The following is an 18,374-nucleotide window of genomic DNA, read 5'->3' on the forward strand; positions in this document are numbered from 1 at the left end:
ATACACAGGCTGTTTTTGGCCATCAAGGCCCACTGGCCACCCCCAGATTCTCAAAAAAAAACATAACCTGCCAAGGTCCTCCGCCTTCTGGCGGGATTATCAATCCAAGTTCATCAGTCTGAGTCCATCAGTCCAAGTCATTTAGGCCAAGTTCGTTGGCCTCTCCCTGAATCAACACTGGCGAGCTCCGAATCGTGGTCCTCTCTTCGCTGATGATTCTTGCTGCCTCAGGGGTCATTGGCTGGTCCTCTCGGGCGTCTCCTCCTCCACATGAGGTCTCATCCTGCAGCTCCTGGACCTCATCCATCTCCTGTGCCGCCATGGCGCCTCCAGTGTCGTCACAGGGAAACAGTCTGTTACTCCTTAGTCCCTCCAGGTCTTCGGAGGGCTCCATACCTGTCTGCATGGATCATCTTGCCAACTTACGCCAACTGGAGTGGCAGGAATGGACACAGTGCAGGTTATCTGATCCAGCAGACCGGGTAAAGGAGGAGTCAGAGTCCTCAGTGGTTTTTTTTTTTTTGCAGGTCTTTTATTGGGATTGCCAGGTACACAGCAGGCCTCCCAGCCCCCAGCAAGTCTTCACTCTATCTGGGCTCTCTGGCCTTCTCTGCTTCTCTCTCGGCTTCTGCCACTTCTTTCTCGGCTTCTCTTTCGGCTTCTGCTGCTGCTGGTGTCCCCTTGATGCCGCCCTTAAAAGGTCAGTCTCTCAGCCCAGGTATACCCACTTCAGGTGCCCGCCATCAGGCATGCATTCAGGACCGCAGGGTTCCCTCATCTATCCTAATGGCAGGAGGGCAGAATAGCCTGATATCTTTTACCTTACCCTACAGTTATATAGAGAGGGAAGTGGACTAAAGTAGACTTAAAAGGAGACATGAGGAAGAGACAAATAGAGACTCTTAGAAGTTATACTTGGGAGAGAGACATATGTGGGTGGGAGATCGGTAGAGGGGGGTTGCTCCTGGTCTTTGGCAGAGACAATGGCAGCTGTTATCTTGACCTTGTGCTGCATTCTGTGGTGCATTTTGAATGTTGAAGCTCTCCAGTCTCAGCTGCCTAACCCCTTTCTAGTGGCTCCTTGGCAGAAACTACCTTAGACTTAGGGCAAACTTTTGGACCTCAGTGCCCCCCAGTTTGGGCCAAGAGCATTTGTACATTTGCCCCATGGGGATGAGTAATTTTTGAAGTTGTTTTAGGAATATCCTTTTTTCTCTTTCTTGTACTCTAATTCTATTACAGTTCTTTCACTCTAAGAGTCCTCTTCCTTTGCCTTTATATGCATGAATACTTTTACAGTATGTACCTGTAGGGTAAGGAAAAATGTCAGGCTTTTCTGCCCTCCTGCCATCAGGATAGATGATGGATCCTTGAGGTCCTGAATGCATGCCTGATGGTTGGCACTTGCAGCAGGGTGTGGGCATAGGTAGATGGGATTCACCTGGGCTGAGATTGGGCTTTTAAGGGCAGCGTCACGGGGACACCAGCAGAAGCCAAGAAAGAAGCCAAGAATGAAGCCAAGAACGAACAGAAGCCGAGAGAGAAGCAGAGAACGCCAGAGAACCTGGATAGAGTAAAGACTTGCTGGGGGCTGGAAGGACTGCCAGTCTCCCAGCCCCCCAGCACCCCCGCCTACTGTGTACCTGATAAATCCCAATAAAAACCTGAAAAGCCACTGAGGGCTCCAGGACTCTCTCCTCCCTTACCCGGTCTGCTGGATCAGAAAACCTGCTCCATGGCTAGTCCTGCCCCTACAGTACCTCTTAACTGTTTGGGGTACTTGGTGTAGGGTAAGGTAAAAGTATCAGGCTTCTCTGTCCTCCCACCATTAGGACAGATGATGGAACCCTGTGGTCCCGAATGCATGCCTGATGGCGGGCACCTGGAGTGGGGTGTGGGCCTAGGTAGATGGGATTCACCTGAGCTAAGACTGAGCTTTTAAAGGGGGCGTCACAGGGACGCCAGCGGAAGCCGAGAAAGTAGAACGGGAAGAAGCAGAGCTCAATGGAGAGCCTAGAAAGAGTGAAGCCTTGCCAGCCCCCTAGGACCCATACCTTCTGTGTACCCGGCAAATCCCAATAAAAACCTGCAAAAGCCACTGAGGGCTCTGAGGACTCCTTCCTTTACCCAGTCTGCTAGATTAGAAAACCTGTGCACTGGCCCTTTCTGCCATTACACTTGGGTACCCCTCCATTGTGTCCTGACAATAGGACTATATATATAAGTCGGATCCACTTGGAATATCATTTGGAGATTAGCTAGTGCGCTTCTTATAATTTTTTTGAAGATTTTTATGAACCGGGGTACAGGCCAGATTCGCGGGAGGGTGAGAGGATTCACCAGAGACAGAGCCGAGAGCAGAAGAGGCAGACTGAATGAAATACACTGCTGAGGGGAGCAGCGGGCAAGACATGAGAGGTCTGCCGCGCCATGTGGGACCCTCGCCGGCCAGGAGGGATCGAACCGGTGCTGCAGAGGCTGCAGACAGCTTCACAGCGCTGTGCTCAACCGCCTGCGCCACCAGGGGAGGCCCTATGAGGGAGTTTTTTTATTAGATGTTTTTCCCATCCTCAAATCCACACTCCTAGGGCACAGACCAAGGAGATAGGTAAAAGATGCTAGTTGAGGGCCTCCCCGGTGGCGCAGCGGTTGAGCGCTGGGTTGCGAAGCTGCCCGTGGCCTCTGTGGTAGGCGCAGCGGTTGAGTGCTGGGTTGCGAAGCTGCCGTGGCCTCTGCGACGCCGGTTCGATCCCTGGCTGCTCCCCGGCCACTGGAGGAGGGTCCCGTATGGCTCGCAGACCTCTCCTGCCGCCCGCTGCTCCCCTCAGCAGTGTACTTCGGTCCTTCTGCCTGCTCTGCTCCCCGCTCTGGCTCTGGTGAATTCTCTCACCCTCCCGTGCTTCTGACTACCCGGTGCTTGTATAAAAAAAAAAAAAAGATGCTAGTTGATAATTAAAAAAAAACCAAAAAACTTTTTATAAATTCTATAATGTTTTAGAACTTTTCCATAAACTCAAATGTTTATATAATTTTAATTTTATTTATTTATTTATTTATTTAGTGGGACCCTGGCCGGTGGCCGGGGAACGAACCGGCGCTGCAGAGGCTGCGGGCAGCCTTGCAGCCCAGCACTCAACCACTGCACCACCAGGGGAGGCCCTGTTTATAGAATTTTTAAATTAAATGGCATGTAGAATATGAAAGCTTGCAAAATCAAGGTGTTTTCCATCATTCAACCCTATTTGTGATCACTTTTAGGGTTGTGATCAATTTGCATATAGTTAGAGTATTTGAAATGTGTGTACTATGTATGAGGTACTGCCTACAGCTTTGTGAAAGGCAAATTCCCTGTATAGCTGGAGTATAAAACTTGTATGTAGAAAGGAGGTCAAAGAAACAGAATACTTTGGTCACTATTCCTACATTTATAAGATGATATATAAACATTAATTTCAAGAAATCAAAGATTTGTTCATTTCTTAGGCATTTCAACATTCCAGACATTTAAGTATCTCACAGAAAATTTGTTACTCCATTGCTTAAACCATTTCAAAGCTTACTTCTTAATCTGGCACACAGGCGCTTAGAGACCTTATGGTTAGCTTTATCTGAGTCCTCTCTCCCTGTCAAAGACTTGGATACATCCTTCTTTGAACCTTGTCCTTTACCTTTAATAGATACTATCTCTTGGAGCTGATTAGTTTTTGCTCTGCTGCTAAGCTGTACTTTCTAAAGAGGCAGGTGCCTGTTTACCCTCCTCATTTTTGTGCCCCTAGAGACTAGCTCATTGCAAACCACATAGCAAGAATTCAATAGGGATTTCTGGAATGTGTGAATATTAATATCTCTGTTGTGCGTGGACACCTACTATCTTGGCTTATTATGTGTTGGTTGGGGAGAGGAGTGGTAAAATTTCTGAGGGTGCCAGATGTCTCAACGTCCAGATTCCGCACACAAATGAGTAGAGAGTGAATGCTAGTTAGATAGGACAAAACTGTAACCCATTTTCTCAGGCATGGGGACAACGGAACATTGAAGTTTCCTAAACTCATAGTGGTCCTTTTTTTTTTTCCCTCTCATACCCTTTCATTTGCTATTACCCTATCTGGTAGTATTTTTAGGATTGGTGTAAACCTAACTCATTCTTTTGATTCCTTTTAAGGCTTTTCTTCCAAAGACACTCTCTCTCTCTCTCTCTCTCTCTCTCTCTCTCTCATGCCCCCCCCCCAACAAATTACCTTCTAGCCCATCCATCTGATTCACATAGAGAGCCTTCCATCATGGAAGTTCTACAATAATTTCTCCGTAATGCAGTTAAATGCTACTTTATAACAGAGAGATGTCACTTTCACCATTGAGAGAAGTCCCTCCTTAACATTCACTTCTCAACCAACCACAGTTGTGAAGCAACTACATAATTATTTTCTGGATGAATTAATGGTTGAATAGATGACATAGATGGTTGGATAAATGTATGTGTATCTGTAGGTATGTTTGTGGGTATGAGTCCATGCATGCACATATGTATTGGGGCAGTAACTTTTTTTCCCCATTATCTTGTCAACTTGGGTTCTTCTTATCTTCCAGCAATAAATTAGGTTGATAAGAGTAAAAACTTGGCAGGAAGGAATTAGTGGCAAAATAATAAGCAAAATAAAATACTAAAAATTTTAGTGCAAGCACTCTAGCCTGCATTCTAAGGCATTTGTACTACATAAGAGAACATTAAGTTACTTAAGTTATTTCCCCATTTTATGGAGATGTTTGTTCGGGTTGTACAAGACATAACATAAAATTTTAAAATGAGACCAACAGAAATGAAGAAAACAGATTTTAATGGTGCAATTTGATTATGGTTTTTCTTTTTTTTTAAAAGATTTATTTATTTATGCATACAAGAGCTAGGGTACAGGCCAGAGATGTGGGAGGGGGGGTGAGAGGATTCACCAGAGACAGAGTGGGGAACAGAACAGGCAGACTGACTGAAATACACTGCAAAGGGGAGCAGCAGGTGAGCCAGGAGAGGTCTGTGGGTTGCTCCCTGGCTGGCTGGGGATCGAACTCATCCTGCAGAGGCTGCGGATTGCTTCATAGTGTGGTGCTTAACCCATAGTGTCACCAGGGAGGCCCTAATTATGGTTTTTCTTAAAACATCTTACTATTCTTTACTTAGTGCAAGCATGAATTATATCAATGCACTTGATGAATTAATGGATTGTTAAGGAGCTATTCTGTATCACTCACAGTGGAAAATGTGTCTAATTATTTTTTAAAAATGTGTTTAATGCCAGAAGTTAGTATTAGTTCCAATACACACAAACTGATTTAAGCAGAAGTGCAATGATGTTTGATGTCTATGGCCGAGGGTTTTCTGGACAAGAACAATGCAGTAGATGAAGCTGACTTTCAAGTGGGCAACCTTGCCCAAATGCAGCATTGCGTAACTGCAATATGGAGCCGCAGAGTGACACAACTGACACTATATCTGGTAAACTGATAAATTTAGGATTTGAGATGATGATTCTTTTACAAAGACAGCAAACAGCAGATCTGGGAGCAGTGAAGTTTCAGTTGAGTCATCTCACTTGTGACACTTACTTTAAATGCAATCTGTTTAACACAGAGTATTACCAACTTTAGAAAATATAGGCTTCTTTTTCAGGGCATTTCTGTTATCCATTAGTAGGAAGCTTGTTGAAGAGTTTCAGAGAGAAAACTCCTATCTCATATAAAGGAATGCACGTTAACTTTTTAAAAATTGAAGTGACATTGGTCTATGATACTATGTGGGTACTTTGACATTTTTTATGTGGCATCTTCTCTAACAGAAGGTGACTGTCTCCTTTTCTCTGTTGACCATCTCCTCCTTCCTGTTCTCAGGAATGGCTTCATGTGTGTTTAAATGCAGCTCTGTATTCACAATACAAAGCAAAAATCTGAGCATTTCCCCCATGTCCCCTGAAACAAGACTAATTGTTTCTAGTCTTTGTGTGATTACAGGGAGACATTTCTACTTAGGCTGTTCACATTGCTCCCCATTGCATAAGCAGAGGACTGATAACTCTTGGTCTCTTCTAGTTTTTAAAGATGTTAAAGATTGTATAGCCAACAACCTTGGAAGATAGAATGCCTCTCTCCAGAGCTAAAGATAAGCATGTTCACAGCCCAATATAAAAGATTCAGGTTCCCTAAGCTCTTGCAGCACAAGCCACCAAATACGCAGGTGTTTCATGTAAAGATGACAGTTGGCTATTTTGGCAAAACCTGACTTTAACCTTCCTGCCCAGCATTCGCTTCAAAGATGGCTGATTTAAATAAGCACATTGCCAGCCTTATTGCTGGAGAGCCAGGCTGCCTCCTTCTACTGAGGCTTCTTGTTTTACAACTCCTGGTTGATTGTTTGACACCTGCTTGGGTCAATGTGTTTTCTTTTTCTTTCCACCCACAGTTAAATTCCCACTCTTGTGTTTTAAATTCATCAAAACAGAATGATCTAACAAAACCCTAGACCCCCTGACTCTTAACTTCAATAAAAACAGGACCCCAGGCCTGTGCACACTCTCTCTACCCGTAACCTCACTGGTCTAGGTGTGCTGTGTCATTTCTAGGTTTTGTAAATAGGATCTCTATTTTTCTAAAGTTTCCCGATGGTTATTTCCAAAGGGTTTCTTAAAATCATAACAAGAACTACAGGAACTGGTCCCGTCACAACATTGGTTATCAGTAGTCTGAGGCCAGCACAGATAAGGTGTCACCTGACCTTCTCCACATTATTCTCTGGGAATTGGTGCTCAAGGATCCTGATATTTTGACAAATGCTTTTAATATGTGTAGTACCAGCTTTTGTCTCAGATTCAGGAATCTTGTGCCTTCTGTCAGCTACTATGAAATTGTAGTAGACTCACTTGTTATTTGGAAATAAAACATATCACTCAAAGTAAGTGAGAGTAGTAAGGTAAGCAATATTATTTTAAGCATTGCAGTATAGAATTAATTCATGCTTTGGTGTTAACAAAATACTTGTTGCAGAATATTTTAGCTAACCTTTTACTGATGACTGAGTTGTTCTATGGTAAGTATAGAAGAGTTCTAAGGAGAAATGCTTCATTATGATGGAGTATGTGCATTTATTCAGTGTTATAGGGAGGGTAAAATTATATTTGCATAATGTATTGCATAGCTCTTGACAGTGTGCTATGTGTTTTGATGAAAAGTTGCTACTTTTCTAAGCTTAATGTCATAATCTTGAGAGAAAAGGAATCTTAAGGACTTTTACATTTAAAAATTTTCTATTACTTTTTACCATCAAGTTCCTTAATTATTTTCTCTATTTCATGTTCCCACAAAATTGCATTTTTCCTGAGGCATGTTTTGTAAATGTTCGAGCTTAATAAAGATCTTCATTTGTTCACCTTCAAGAATGATTATATTTTAAATCTTGTATTGATTAATTGCTACTAAGTATTATTTTAATTCCATGGAATATTATAATATTATAAGTTTGGTAGTGGCCTCTTAAAATCTTTAAGAAGTCTAATTTAAATAAGAGTTTTAAATAACTCAAATATAGTTTCATAATATAGGCATTTCCTAAAATAAAAGTTTTTATTAAGCACTCGCACCAGAACTTAAATACCCTCTTATTTTACACTGTAGATTAATAAGAGTTATTCAGAACAATAATTTGGTTGTTATATTTAGGATTTAGAATTACCTGAAGAATGCAAAGTTAGTGAGATATAATTATGTTCTTTTTCATTATGCAAATTTAATGGATTTTAAACTAGTTTCTGATAATTATAATGTTACTAGTAATAAAGATGCTTGAGATTAGGGAGCTATGTATATTTCAGAGATTTTTTTCAATACCCTACCTATCACAGATGAGCTTTGGTGGTTCACCAGGGACTGGCAACTTTTTGTGTGTAAAAATGAAAGCTTACTCTTGACTATGAACTTACTTTATTGTGCACTGGGATTTCTTCTCTCTTGATTCATCTTTGTTTCTTTTTCCTTCTGAACTGATAGTTTCATATTTACCACTGTCTTTTTTAACCTTATATATTTTTTAACACACAAGTATATGTTGCCCTTGAAAAGCAGAAGTCACTGTTTTTCCCCCATCTTGGTTTTGGGTAGTGCCTCCAACTGTGACTCTTCTCTATGCCTCTATACTTGATTCCAGCTATTGCCAGTAAACCCTCACCAACAGACCTCCAGATTTTGGGGTCTGTGACATCACCTCCTCTTGGTGTGTCTTTAGCCCTAAGAGCAATAGTGTCTTCCTGCTGATGACTTCTATTCCGTCACTATCTTCTGCTTTTCAGATTATCCGTCTGTTCATGACAAATTCTGTTTATCAGATTTTCTGCTTTTCACAGTCCCAGACTGGGTTCTGTTTTCTTATTGAACTCTGGTAACTCCCTTGAAGTGATAAAAGGTCTTCATTCCCTTAAGTCTCAGAATTTTTCATTTTCTTTTACTCCTTCCTTGTGACTTCTTTTCTCTTCTGGCTTTTTACTCCTCAGCTGGCATTGACTGTTTTGCAGATAGAACCAACTGTGATTACAGATAGCCAAAATAGCAATATGTAAACAGCTGAATTTTTTAAGTAAGTATCTTATATATCACAATATAAAAGGAATTAATAAGTGAAAAGATACTTGTAAAAGTATTTCATCAAAACTGTGTTAAGGGCCTCCCCTGGTGGCACAGCGGTTAAATCGCAGGGCTGCGAAGCTACCCACAGCCTCTGCAGCACTGGTTCCATCCCCGGCCACCAGTGAGGGTCCCACATGGCACGACAGACTTCTCCTGACACGCCCGCTGCTCCCCTCACCAGTGTATTTCATCGGTCTGCCTGGTCTGTTCCCTGCTCTGGTGAATTCTCTCACCATCCCAAGCTTCTGACTGTACCCAGTGCTTGTATAAACAAACAAACAAACAAACAAACAAATAAATAAATCTTTTAAAAAAAAAACTGTGTTAAGTATGAGTGTGTATGTACATATAGTGATTAAGAATGAGGCCAAGACACTGAAGTCAAGCTCAAGTTCTAGACATACATCTTGCCTTAGGACTCAAGTTGTTTCATTTCTTTTTACCTCTCCTTTATTTGTATAGTTAACAAATTACCCAAATCTTGGGGAAAAGGCAAGGGATGATCACACCTTTTTAGTGTCTTGCTAGAGCATTGTACAACAACCCATCCAAGGATTATTTTATTGTCCAGAGCAGGGATGTTAGCAACTTATGGCCAACCTGTAAAATCTGTCTCAAGATCTGTGTTTGTTCAGCTCTTGAGCTATATATGGATTTTACATTTTTAAAGAGTTGTTAAAGAAAATAGAAAAAAAAAAGGTTAAAATTTAATAGAAAATTTGCCTAATACAAAAATAGTAAACTATTTACTATCTAGCACTTAATAGACAACATTTGTCACCTCTGCTTTAGGGGAATGAATCACTGCTTAATTTACCATTTGCTGCTTATCAAGATTCAGACTCAATGAATGTAGATGGCAACTTGCAGATTGGTAACTTGCCAATGGTTTTTGTGCATCAGAGAAGCTATAGATTTCATTTTGGTGTACAAGATGATCTAAAAAATTATGGCTGTATTACCCTCTAGGACATTAACCAGTTGCATATATATTTTTGTAATTATATTTTGGTTGTAAGTACGTCTCTCTCTTGTATTTTCTTTTGCAACAGCTTTACTATCCTGCTGGTTCTCTTATTAATAAGTACAAGAATTTTTTCAACATGTATTTATTTATATTTGTGTTTCAATCATATTGCTCAATACAATAAGTGGGCAACCTCCCTCTTTCTTATTTAGCTATCAGCTCTTTCAATGCAAGTGGACAGCTAAGTGTGAATTTTCTCTTTTGCTCATCTTAAAAGTCAGTGTACATATTCTCTTAACAGAACTCTGAGTTATTCCACTTTCTCTGTTGTTTTTTTTTTTTTAAAAAAAAAAACATAGTATTTGATGTCTGCAGTCTTGAATCTTTGTAACTAGTGCTGATCTCCTCATAACAGTAGCATTGTACATTTATCAATTGACAGTGATTTTTCCCTTTTTCTTTAAGCAAGTTTTGCTTATTACTATATTTACTATATTATTACTGTTATTGCATGATTTTATTAATTATTATGCAAACATTTAAAATAGGTGCAAGAGGAAAGAGTTGACCAAATCGATTACTTTGAAAAGACTCAACAAAGGTGAATTGCTAGATAATTGCCAAGCAGTTATGTGTGGGTGAAATGGCAGCAAAGGGTGGGTGTGTGGAGCTGCATAAGGGTTTGGCTCAAAAATGCCTCCTTTTGAAAATGCCTTATGTTGGATATCAAACCCCTCTGTTAAATCTGAACATCTATCTGCCTTGTGGCTCAATAACAACTATGAATCTTACTAACTTCTGTGTGGTATGGTAACAGGATAGTTACATTTTCTTAAGTGGGAATTTGACCAGGTGGGGTTAAAAGCACAGTCGCAGAGAGACTCTTCTCTCTTATAAGCAACCTGCCCTCAGATCCAGCCTGCAGCTTAAGAGGCATTGAAAGGCAAGCGGAGCAGGCGAGCAGGCATGCCTTCTGCTCTTAATAGCTGACTGCTTTTCTTATCCGAGTTAAGAAAATGTAGAGAACTATCATAAATAGCCTGAGTGCTGTCCCCACAACTAGACTGGGCTTTCACATTTGGAAAGATGCTTGCATTCAGAGTCTTTAACTTCTCATTCACTGTAAGGAAACTGAAACTACAAACTGAAGAATTTTTGTTGTGGAAATGAAGTCAACAAAGGTGACAAGACTGAAGCCATAATAATAGGTTCACATTCAGAGAAAAAATACTTTAGGTGATATTTGCTCATATATTTACTTAGACTTACAAGTCTTCTCTTTCTCCAATCCTGATCCACATTGGTCAGTGTGACTTGCAGTTGAGCAAAGAGTAAGACACTAAAAAAGCATGACGTTATGAGAACAGGTATTTTGTTGATCACCAAGATTAAAAAATTTCATTTAGTGTGACAGGTAAACTTTTTCCTTAGTGGATAATTTACATTATTGTTAAGTCTCATGGAACATTTAACAAGGTATCGATCTGTTGCTGTGCACAAATGTGGCAAACCCGAAACTATCAGTTTCCTCCTGAGGTGAGAGCCTGGTCACCAAATTCATGGATTTTCGTGTAAATATCAGTTATAAGACATGATTCATATTCTAATAAAGGTAAGAATGAGTACACCTTTAACTCAAATTTGAGGGATTATAGGGAGTGACAGTGATCAAAAAAGGCCAAAAGACCAGAGGGATTTAGCAAATGTCTTCAGGTGGTGCTATACTAGGCAGGAGTGGCCGATATAAATACTTGAAAATGGCACAGGAAACAGGCAGCCCTACAACTTGACTTGTTCACTTGAATACCTTGGATATGAATGGAAATCTTGCTCTTGCTGTGGTCATTCTGCTTCTCTAACAATATATTTCTATTGATTTTGCATCTTGCCATTCTTCTAAGGCAGATCTCCCTTTGTTTAGCCAACTACAAGATGATATTTTGCATTGTTTCTTTTCCCAGTGAGTTCTAGTTTCTTTTTCTTTTTTCTGTGTCCTCTACCCATGGGTTTCTATGTGTGGATGAGTTTCCTGTTGTCCCTTCTCTGGCAGATGGCCAGTGCATGTTTTATACCTGAACTCACTGTGTCCTTGGTTAAGTCTTAGATGATCCTGTTTTAATGTCTGTGTCTGTGAATGCTGATTTATGATTATTTTATATGTGGTGATATTAATTATCAACATTTGCATACATTACATTCTGGTGCATTATCATTTATGCGATCTTTAATTATGTACTTTATAGAAAAATTATTTTCTCTGTGCAAACACTTTAAACTATGAGCTGCTATACAAATTTTGTTGTCTTTCCAGTGTATGATATACTTTTTGAAGATGTTAAAAATCTGTGTTTTTCCATTCCACTCATTTCAAACTGTTAAGTCAAGAAATATCTAACACTCAACTAGTCAGACAGAAGTTATTAAACATTTAGGGATTATCTTTTGATACTGACTAAAGAAAGTCCATTCAAGTCTCATGCCTAATTGTTACATTTTAATGAATTACAGATGAAAAAATGTATTTTGCTTATATTTAGCCTCTATTTTTTAGATTTGTTGAAAGAAAATCTGATTTGATGAACACTTGCTTTTATTTTGTTTTCTGTCTTTACTCTTAGTTAATTGAAGGTATTATGTAGCACAATTTATATGGACTTAAAAAATAACCAGCTGATATAATTAACACTTTGACCAGTTTGTCTATGCAAAAATAAGTAAATAAAATATTTAAAAAAGAAAAGACAGAAATTTAAAGTGTTCCTAACATGGATATACATATATGTTCTTATATACACATAACCTTTGATTTCTTTAAAAAATTATAAATTTACTGAAAGTGGCTATGCCACTTTTTACTCTCCACTGGCTTCTGCCACTTAATCTAAAAACTGCATTTTGGAAAATGACTCTTATGTGGTTTAAAACACACTTAGGGCTCAAGGTTTACAATTTTCAATCACTCTTTAACCTTCTAGTGTTAGGGTTTATTTACTCATTTTAAAAGACTGCTTCTAGCAAAAAGAAAATACTGTAGAAGAATCTATAGAGTTGTGCGATAAACAATAGTTGAAAAGCAAATTTTTAGTAGGTAAAATGACATATTCAACATTTAAATCTCCCTTGACGTACTCTTGGTTTTTAATAGTGTATCTTAGTATGCTACCATAAAAAATTCATGTTCAGATATTAAACAAATGTTGCTTTGAATATTTAATTTTAAAATTTATTTTTTTTGTACTAAATACTAGGAATTCCCCCTATGTCTTCTGTTTATAAGCTGTAAGAAAAATATGATTATGATTTTGAATTCATTATTATGTCTCTGTGGTAAACATGACATATTTGGAAAGTGAAACAAAAAAACAATAATTCAGTGGCATTATGCACAAAAATATTTACTTTTTAAAAGCCTAAACTAATGCTTTTAAAATGACATTTTAATTTAAATCTACATGAAAGAAATGTGAGAGTATTTAATATGTGTACATTATGCAACCTATAACATTTTCTTCTTATCGATTTTAAAAAGAACCAACAGTTTTTTATATTCTACACTTAATCCATTATTAGTCACAAAATTAATGATCCAAATATTCAACTTATATTCCTAACTGCACAGGAATAAAAGCATCAGAACAAGGAAACTACATAAAGGCTTATAAGGAAATACTTCTTCAAAGTATCTATTTGTAAAAATAAAAGTAAATGAAGCAATATTTTATGAGATATTCAAAAATATAAATAAATCGTTACCCAAGGGAAAAATATGAACTGAATAAGACAGTTTTCCTTTCTCAGAAATATTCACATTTAACTTTAACAGATATACACCAGGCATAAATAATCAATGGCTAAACAATAACCTGATTAAATGTCATCATTTTTTTCCTCTCTCTCTACCAGAAATCCAATCCTGTTTTTTCAGTTAAACAAAACAAGGAGAAAAAAAAATGAAGTGGTTTCATAAAGAAATGAGATCGTTTTAAAAATGTTATGTTTCTACATTCTCTTATTCTTGAAAACACAGCAAAATGTGTTTATTCGTTATTAGAATTAATTATGCATATGTATTTTATATCAAGTACACACTACCGTCATTGCATTTAACATGTAAAAATTCCTCTGAAATGGCATAGCTAAAGTAAATAGTTATCACTTAATATTCCATCCTGATGCTTCCCCATTAAAATGCAATGGCAAATCTGACAAAACAATGAAAGGAGCATAGAGCGAGTGACTCTTTATTCATATAATAATTGATTACTGCTGTGACAACATCCCACCTTTTCCACATAGTTGTGAAAAGAGTTCACTTTAAATTAATTGGCATAACCATGAAATAAATTACATGACTTGTGGTTGGGAAGCAAATCAGACTTGCATTAGATATAATTGGGGTGAAGCTGTTATGTTGGGATTCTGTGGATGAAGGCTAGAGATAGAATTTTTGCATAGGAAATAAATGTATGAAGTTTAGTGATACAGAGACCAAATTATCTATAGTTGTTTTTTAAAGGAAAGTTCTTTTCTTTTCTTTCCTTCTTTTTTTCAGAATGGTCTCTTTAGTTTCCCAGCAATGATTCCTATCGCTTGCTTATGTTAGGAAATATTCTACATTTTGAGATTAGTCGATCAGTTTCATTGAGACAAAAGGAAGGTGAATTCAATTAAATTTCATGAACTTGAACTTTTCTTGATTTCAGGAAAGAAATCTAGACTATTCTCTAAAGCTATGGACCAGAATGCTATTATTGTTTAAAAGGCCAAGAGGATACTATGCTTACTAGAAAGGATATTGGAATAGAAACAGAAAGCATTTTTCTTTGCTATTAGTTTATCAACATGTATTCTCACTAAAAATAATATGGGGGCATATAAAAATTAAAAAAAATAGAGAAAAGTAGAACAATGAAGGTAAGTGGAATGAATTTTACATATAGACAGACTAAAAAAAGTTTGAGACTAGCTCATGTTTGTAATGACCTAAAGTTATGGGATTTTTGCAATCTAACATCAGAAAGAATTGGTTTTATTCTGAGGCTGAAATAAATCCTTTCTAGGCAAATCTAAGAAACCTTATTTGGATAAACATAAGCGTCAATAATCATTGATGAATTATTATTATTTGACATTCAAAGAAATTTTAGATAAAACCATGGGTTGTAGCTCTACAATGGACTATCTTTAAAAAGCTAGGATTCTTTCATGAAGATATCATTTAACATCTTTGGGAGTGAGCTAATGAAGGGCAAATATAAATTGACTTAAGATATATTTTGTAGGAACTGTCAGAAAAAGGAAAATATAGATAGATAGGGAAAATCTTATAATTTGATGGTAATATCTGTATCAATATCTTATAATTTCACTAATTCTTTACTCTTTTAATCACTTTTTAATGTAAGAATGGCATTTCTTAAAGCTAATGTAAATACTTTTAGAAAATGGCATTACATAATCATTGAACATTTAAATACATTACCAGGAACATTTATTTCTGTTTATGAAAAATTACCGTCCATAAAATCACTCATCAATGAAATAAAATAACATATGGAGTGAAAGAGAAATAAATGGAACCACATGTGAAAGATAAACAGCTGATATTTTTCTGAAAAATCCTATGAAGTATTCTAAAACCTGAAATTGCTTTTATCCCTAAAACTTCCCATTGTTTTTTGTACCATTGGGGTAGGAAGTGAATAGAGAGGGTGGGAAGTAGGATTGCTCTTCCGGGGGGGGGGGTGTCTCTGAGTGGGGGGTCTATCCGTGGCCCAATTTATTGGTAAATCATTTTGACACCTACTGTATTTCTAGGCACTATCAAACAATCTCCTGCTTGGGGTAGGGAGGGTGGAAGTGAAGGCTTGATTTGTGGCTCCCTGGGCATCATTTGAGAAAACCTAAAAGGCCATCATTGGACACAAAGTCTATGCTAACTAAAAGAAAGTTATAACTCAATATAAAAGGACAATTGGAATATTTACTGGAAGAAGCAGTGTCTGAGTATCTGAGGAGTCCTAGGGATTTAGATTCCCAGGACTCAGCAAAAAGCTGCTGCAGTAAGAAGGATTCAGGTGGCACCATCCTTGAGGAAAAGTGCTGTTTTTACCAGCTGTCATTTAGCTGCTATGTTACCTTAGGAAATAACTGAGATCTAAATTCTTTCATGTCTAAAAGAGAGGTATGATTTTAATCATGAAGGGTCCTTTTTCATTTCTGGGAATAATTAACAAAATTAGTTTTCAAATAGAACCTAAATTAAGGTCAAAAACTACAAAATAAATCGTGCAAAGTATTGATCTAATTTTCCACTAAGAGCACTTTAAGATGCACATTGTACATTTCACATACAGGTCGTGTTTTGTCTTCCTTTAAAGATTTGCAAGAGAACAAGGAATATTCCATTTGCATGTGCTGAAATGTTTATTTTTGATGATGAAGGGGAGACAAGTTTGTCTATCAAATGAATAGTTTGTGGAAACAAAATAAGTCATGCTATTTTTCCTCATTTTTTAATTACAAATAATTTCCAAATTAGAGTTATCCAAAAGATAAATAAATCTGTGCAAATAACATGGAAGGCCTGGTGAATCATTGTAGCTTCTTACATTGACATGAAATTATGCATAGTTTTCATAAAACATTTATATATACATATATATGTAAAAGTTTTGGGGAGGATCTCAAAGTACAATAAATAAATGCATTTAAAAATTTCATAGAGTTTTATAAACAAGTTCTAGCAGTAAATAAACAAATAGATACTTAACTCCAGAACTTAAGTACATAGTGTTATCATAACCTTTTATTTTCTGAAATAATCCCTGCCATGCACTTCATGAGAACTCAGCCATGCTCTTTATTCCTCCCCTTTCCTTTATATTATTATTATAAGAAAATCAATCTTCACCATCAAGATCCTTTCTATAAACATGCTTATGTAATGCCATTGAAATGAACCAAGGGGAATAGTTTAACAAAATTTGATCCATACATTCTTGAGTTTTCTTTTTAATTTATCTTAATGCCATGACAGTTTCGATACTCTCCCCATTATTATGTGGCAGATACTGGTTTAATAGGAATAGTCCAGCACACTCAGTAGAGAATTGTGTTTTGGTTCAGAATTTCTCTTTTTACAAATAGTAAAGTTTTGAATAATGCAAATAGTATTTAAAATCATGCATGCGATGCTAAATAGTCTTCCACTCAGCAACATGAAGATATATAGTACCTTGAATTCATAATGTCATAAGAATATCCATTTATGATTTAAAATATATCTTTATAATCTCCCTTGTACTCTCCCAATAGGATTTGTTGAGTAAAAATGAAAAAATGAATAAATTCTAAGCAAATGACAAAGAAAGTTAGGCTTTATATATATGGGGGTATATATATATATATTTATATGTGTGTGTGTGTATATATATTCTGTTGGAGTAAAAACAGTGTTTTCTAAACCCTAAACAATGTACATTGTGTTTGTATATTTCAAAAATATATCAGACGTTTTAGTCTTGTTGTGATTAAGAACTTTGTCTCCTATCAGCTCATAATTTGCTTCTCCCCAAATCATAATCTGATTAGTATTTGTCATTTACCTTCTTTACAAGAAAGGGAACCATTTTTTATTATTCCCAACCTGTTTGCTATTTACCAGTTTTGTATAAATCTCTGATTTTAGAAATCGAGGAAAAGAATCCTTGGCCATGAGACTATAGATTAACTTCTGAGCCTCATCAAAACATTTGAGAGTTGGTTCTGTGATATTCTTTGAGATGAGGTCCCTGGTACTGAAGTCAATATTAATCTGTGGAAATAAGTTTGCATATCATTAGATTAGTTTAATCAAAGTATACGAAGTTTATACAGATGGTAGACACACATATTATTTAAATTGTTTTCCAAACACAAAGTTAATCTGATGCAAAATAGAACAAAGGTCATGAATTCATTTTCTGCAATGCAGAGCACTTGCTTGATTTATTTTTCCCGGGTATAGAAGGGGGCATTGGTAGGGAACTGAGGTCAACATTATTTTGAGATTATGAAAAAGCAAAGTGAAAAAGCAAAAAAGATAGTTTATGTTTTAAACATTTTCCCCCACTTCCCTTATTTTTTTCCCTAGTACTTTGACCTTAAACCTCAACTGTATTCAAATGTACTTTTCATAGACAGAACAATAAATAGAATTTACTAGGTTGCTTTCTACCTGCCCATTTCCATACTCCAGGCCTTCCTATCACCCCGTTACTTCCCATAACACTGCTTTCTATTCAAATTTGTGTTACTTTTTGTTTGTGAAAATGGACCAAACATCGGCCCTCTTCATCGTCCCCCATGCTCCCACAAAGTGAACTTATGTTTGTGTTCATCTGCGTGTGCATGTCCTTGCCTTCTTACCAAGACCACGCCTTCCTGCCCCTGCAGGGCCCATGGAGAGCTGTGAAACTGAAGTACATCATTCACTTGCAAATATATCAAATGGGCCTTCCCTGGTGGTGCAGCGGTAGAGCGCTGGGCTGCGAAGCTGCCCCCACAGCCTCTGCAGAGCCGGTTAGATCCCAGGCCGCTGGCAAGGGTCCCACATGGCGCGACAGACCTCTCCTACCGCGCCCGCTGCTCCCCTCAGAAGTGTACTTTGGTCCTCCTACCTGTTCTGTTCCCCGCCCTGGCTCTGGTGAGTTCTCTCACCCTCCCGCGCTTCTGACTGTACCCAGTGCTTGTATAAATAAATAAA

At 37.6% G+C, this 18,374-nt stretch overlaps 1 protein-coding gene across 1 annotated transcript in view; it reads right to left on the reverse strand.

Annotated features, from left to right (window-relative positions):
• Positions 1 to 17,199: 17,199 nt before the first annotated feature.
• RGS21 (regulator of G protein signaling 21) overlaps positions 17,200 to 18,374 on the reverse strand; it is a 39,787-nt gene continuing 38,612 nt past the window's right edge. The window contains exon 5 of the mRNA XM_037497192.1: positions 17,200 to 17,444. Coding sequence (XP_037353089.1) covers positions 17,241 to 17,444 — 204 coding nt within the window. The 3' untranslated portion in view covers positions 17,200 to 17,240. The remainder of the gene's footprint in view (positions 17,445 to 18,374) is intronic.

The sequence above is a fragment of the Talpa occidentalis genome, unplaced genomic scaffold (genome assembly GCF_014898055.3).
Source record: "Talpa occidentalis isolate TD23 unplaced genomic scaffold, MPIMG_talOcc4v2.1 talOcc4.8, whole genome shotgun sequence".
In the NCBI taxonomy this organism is placed as follows: domain Eukaryota; kingdom Metazoa; phylum Chordata; class Mammalia; order Eulipotyphla; family Talpidae; genus Talpa; species Talpa occidentalis.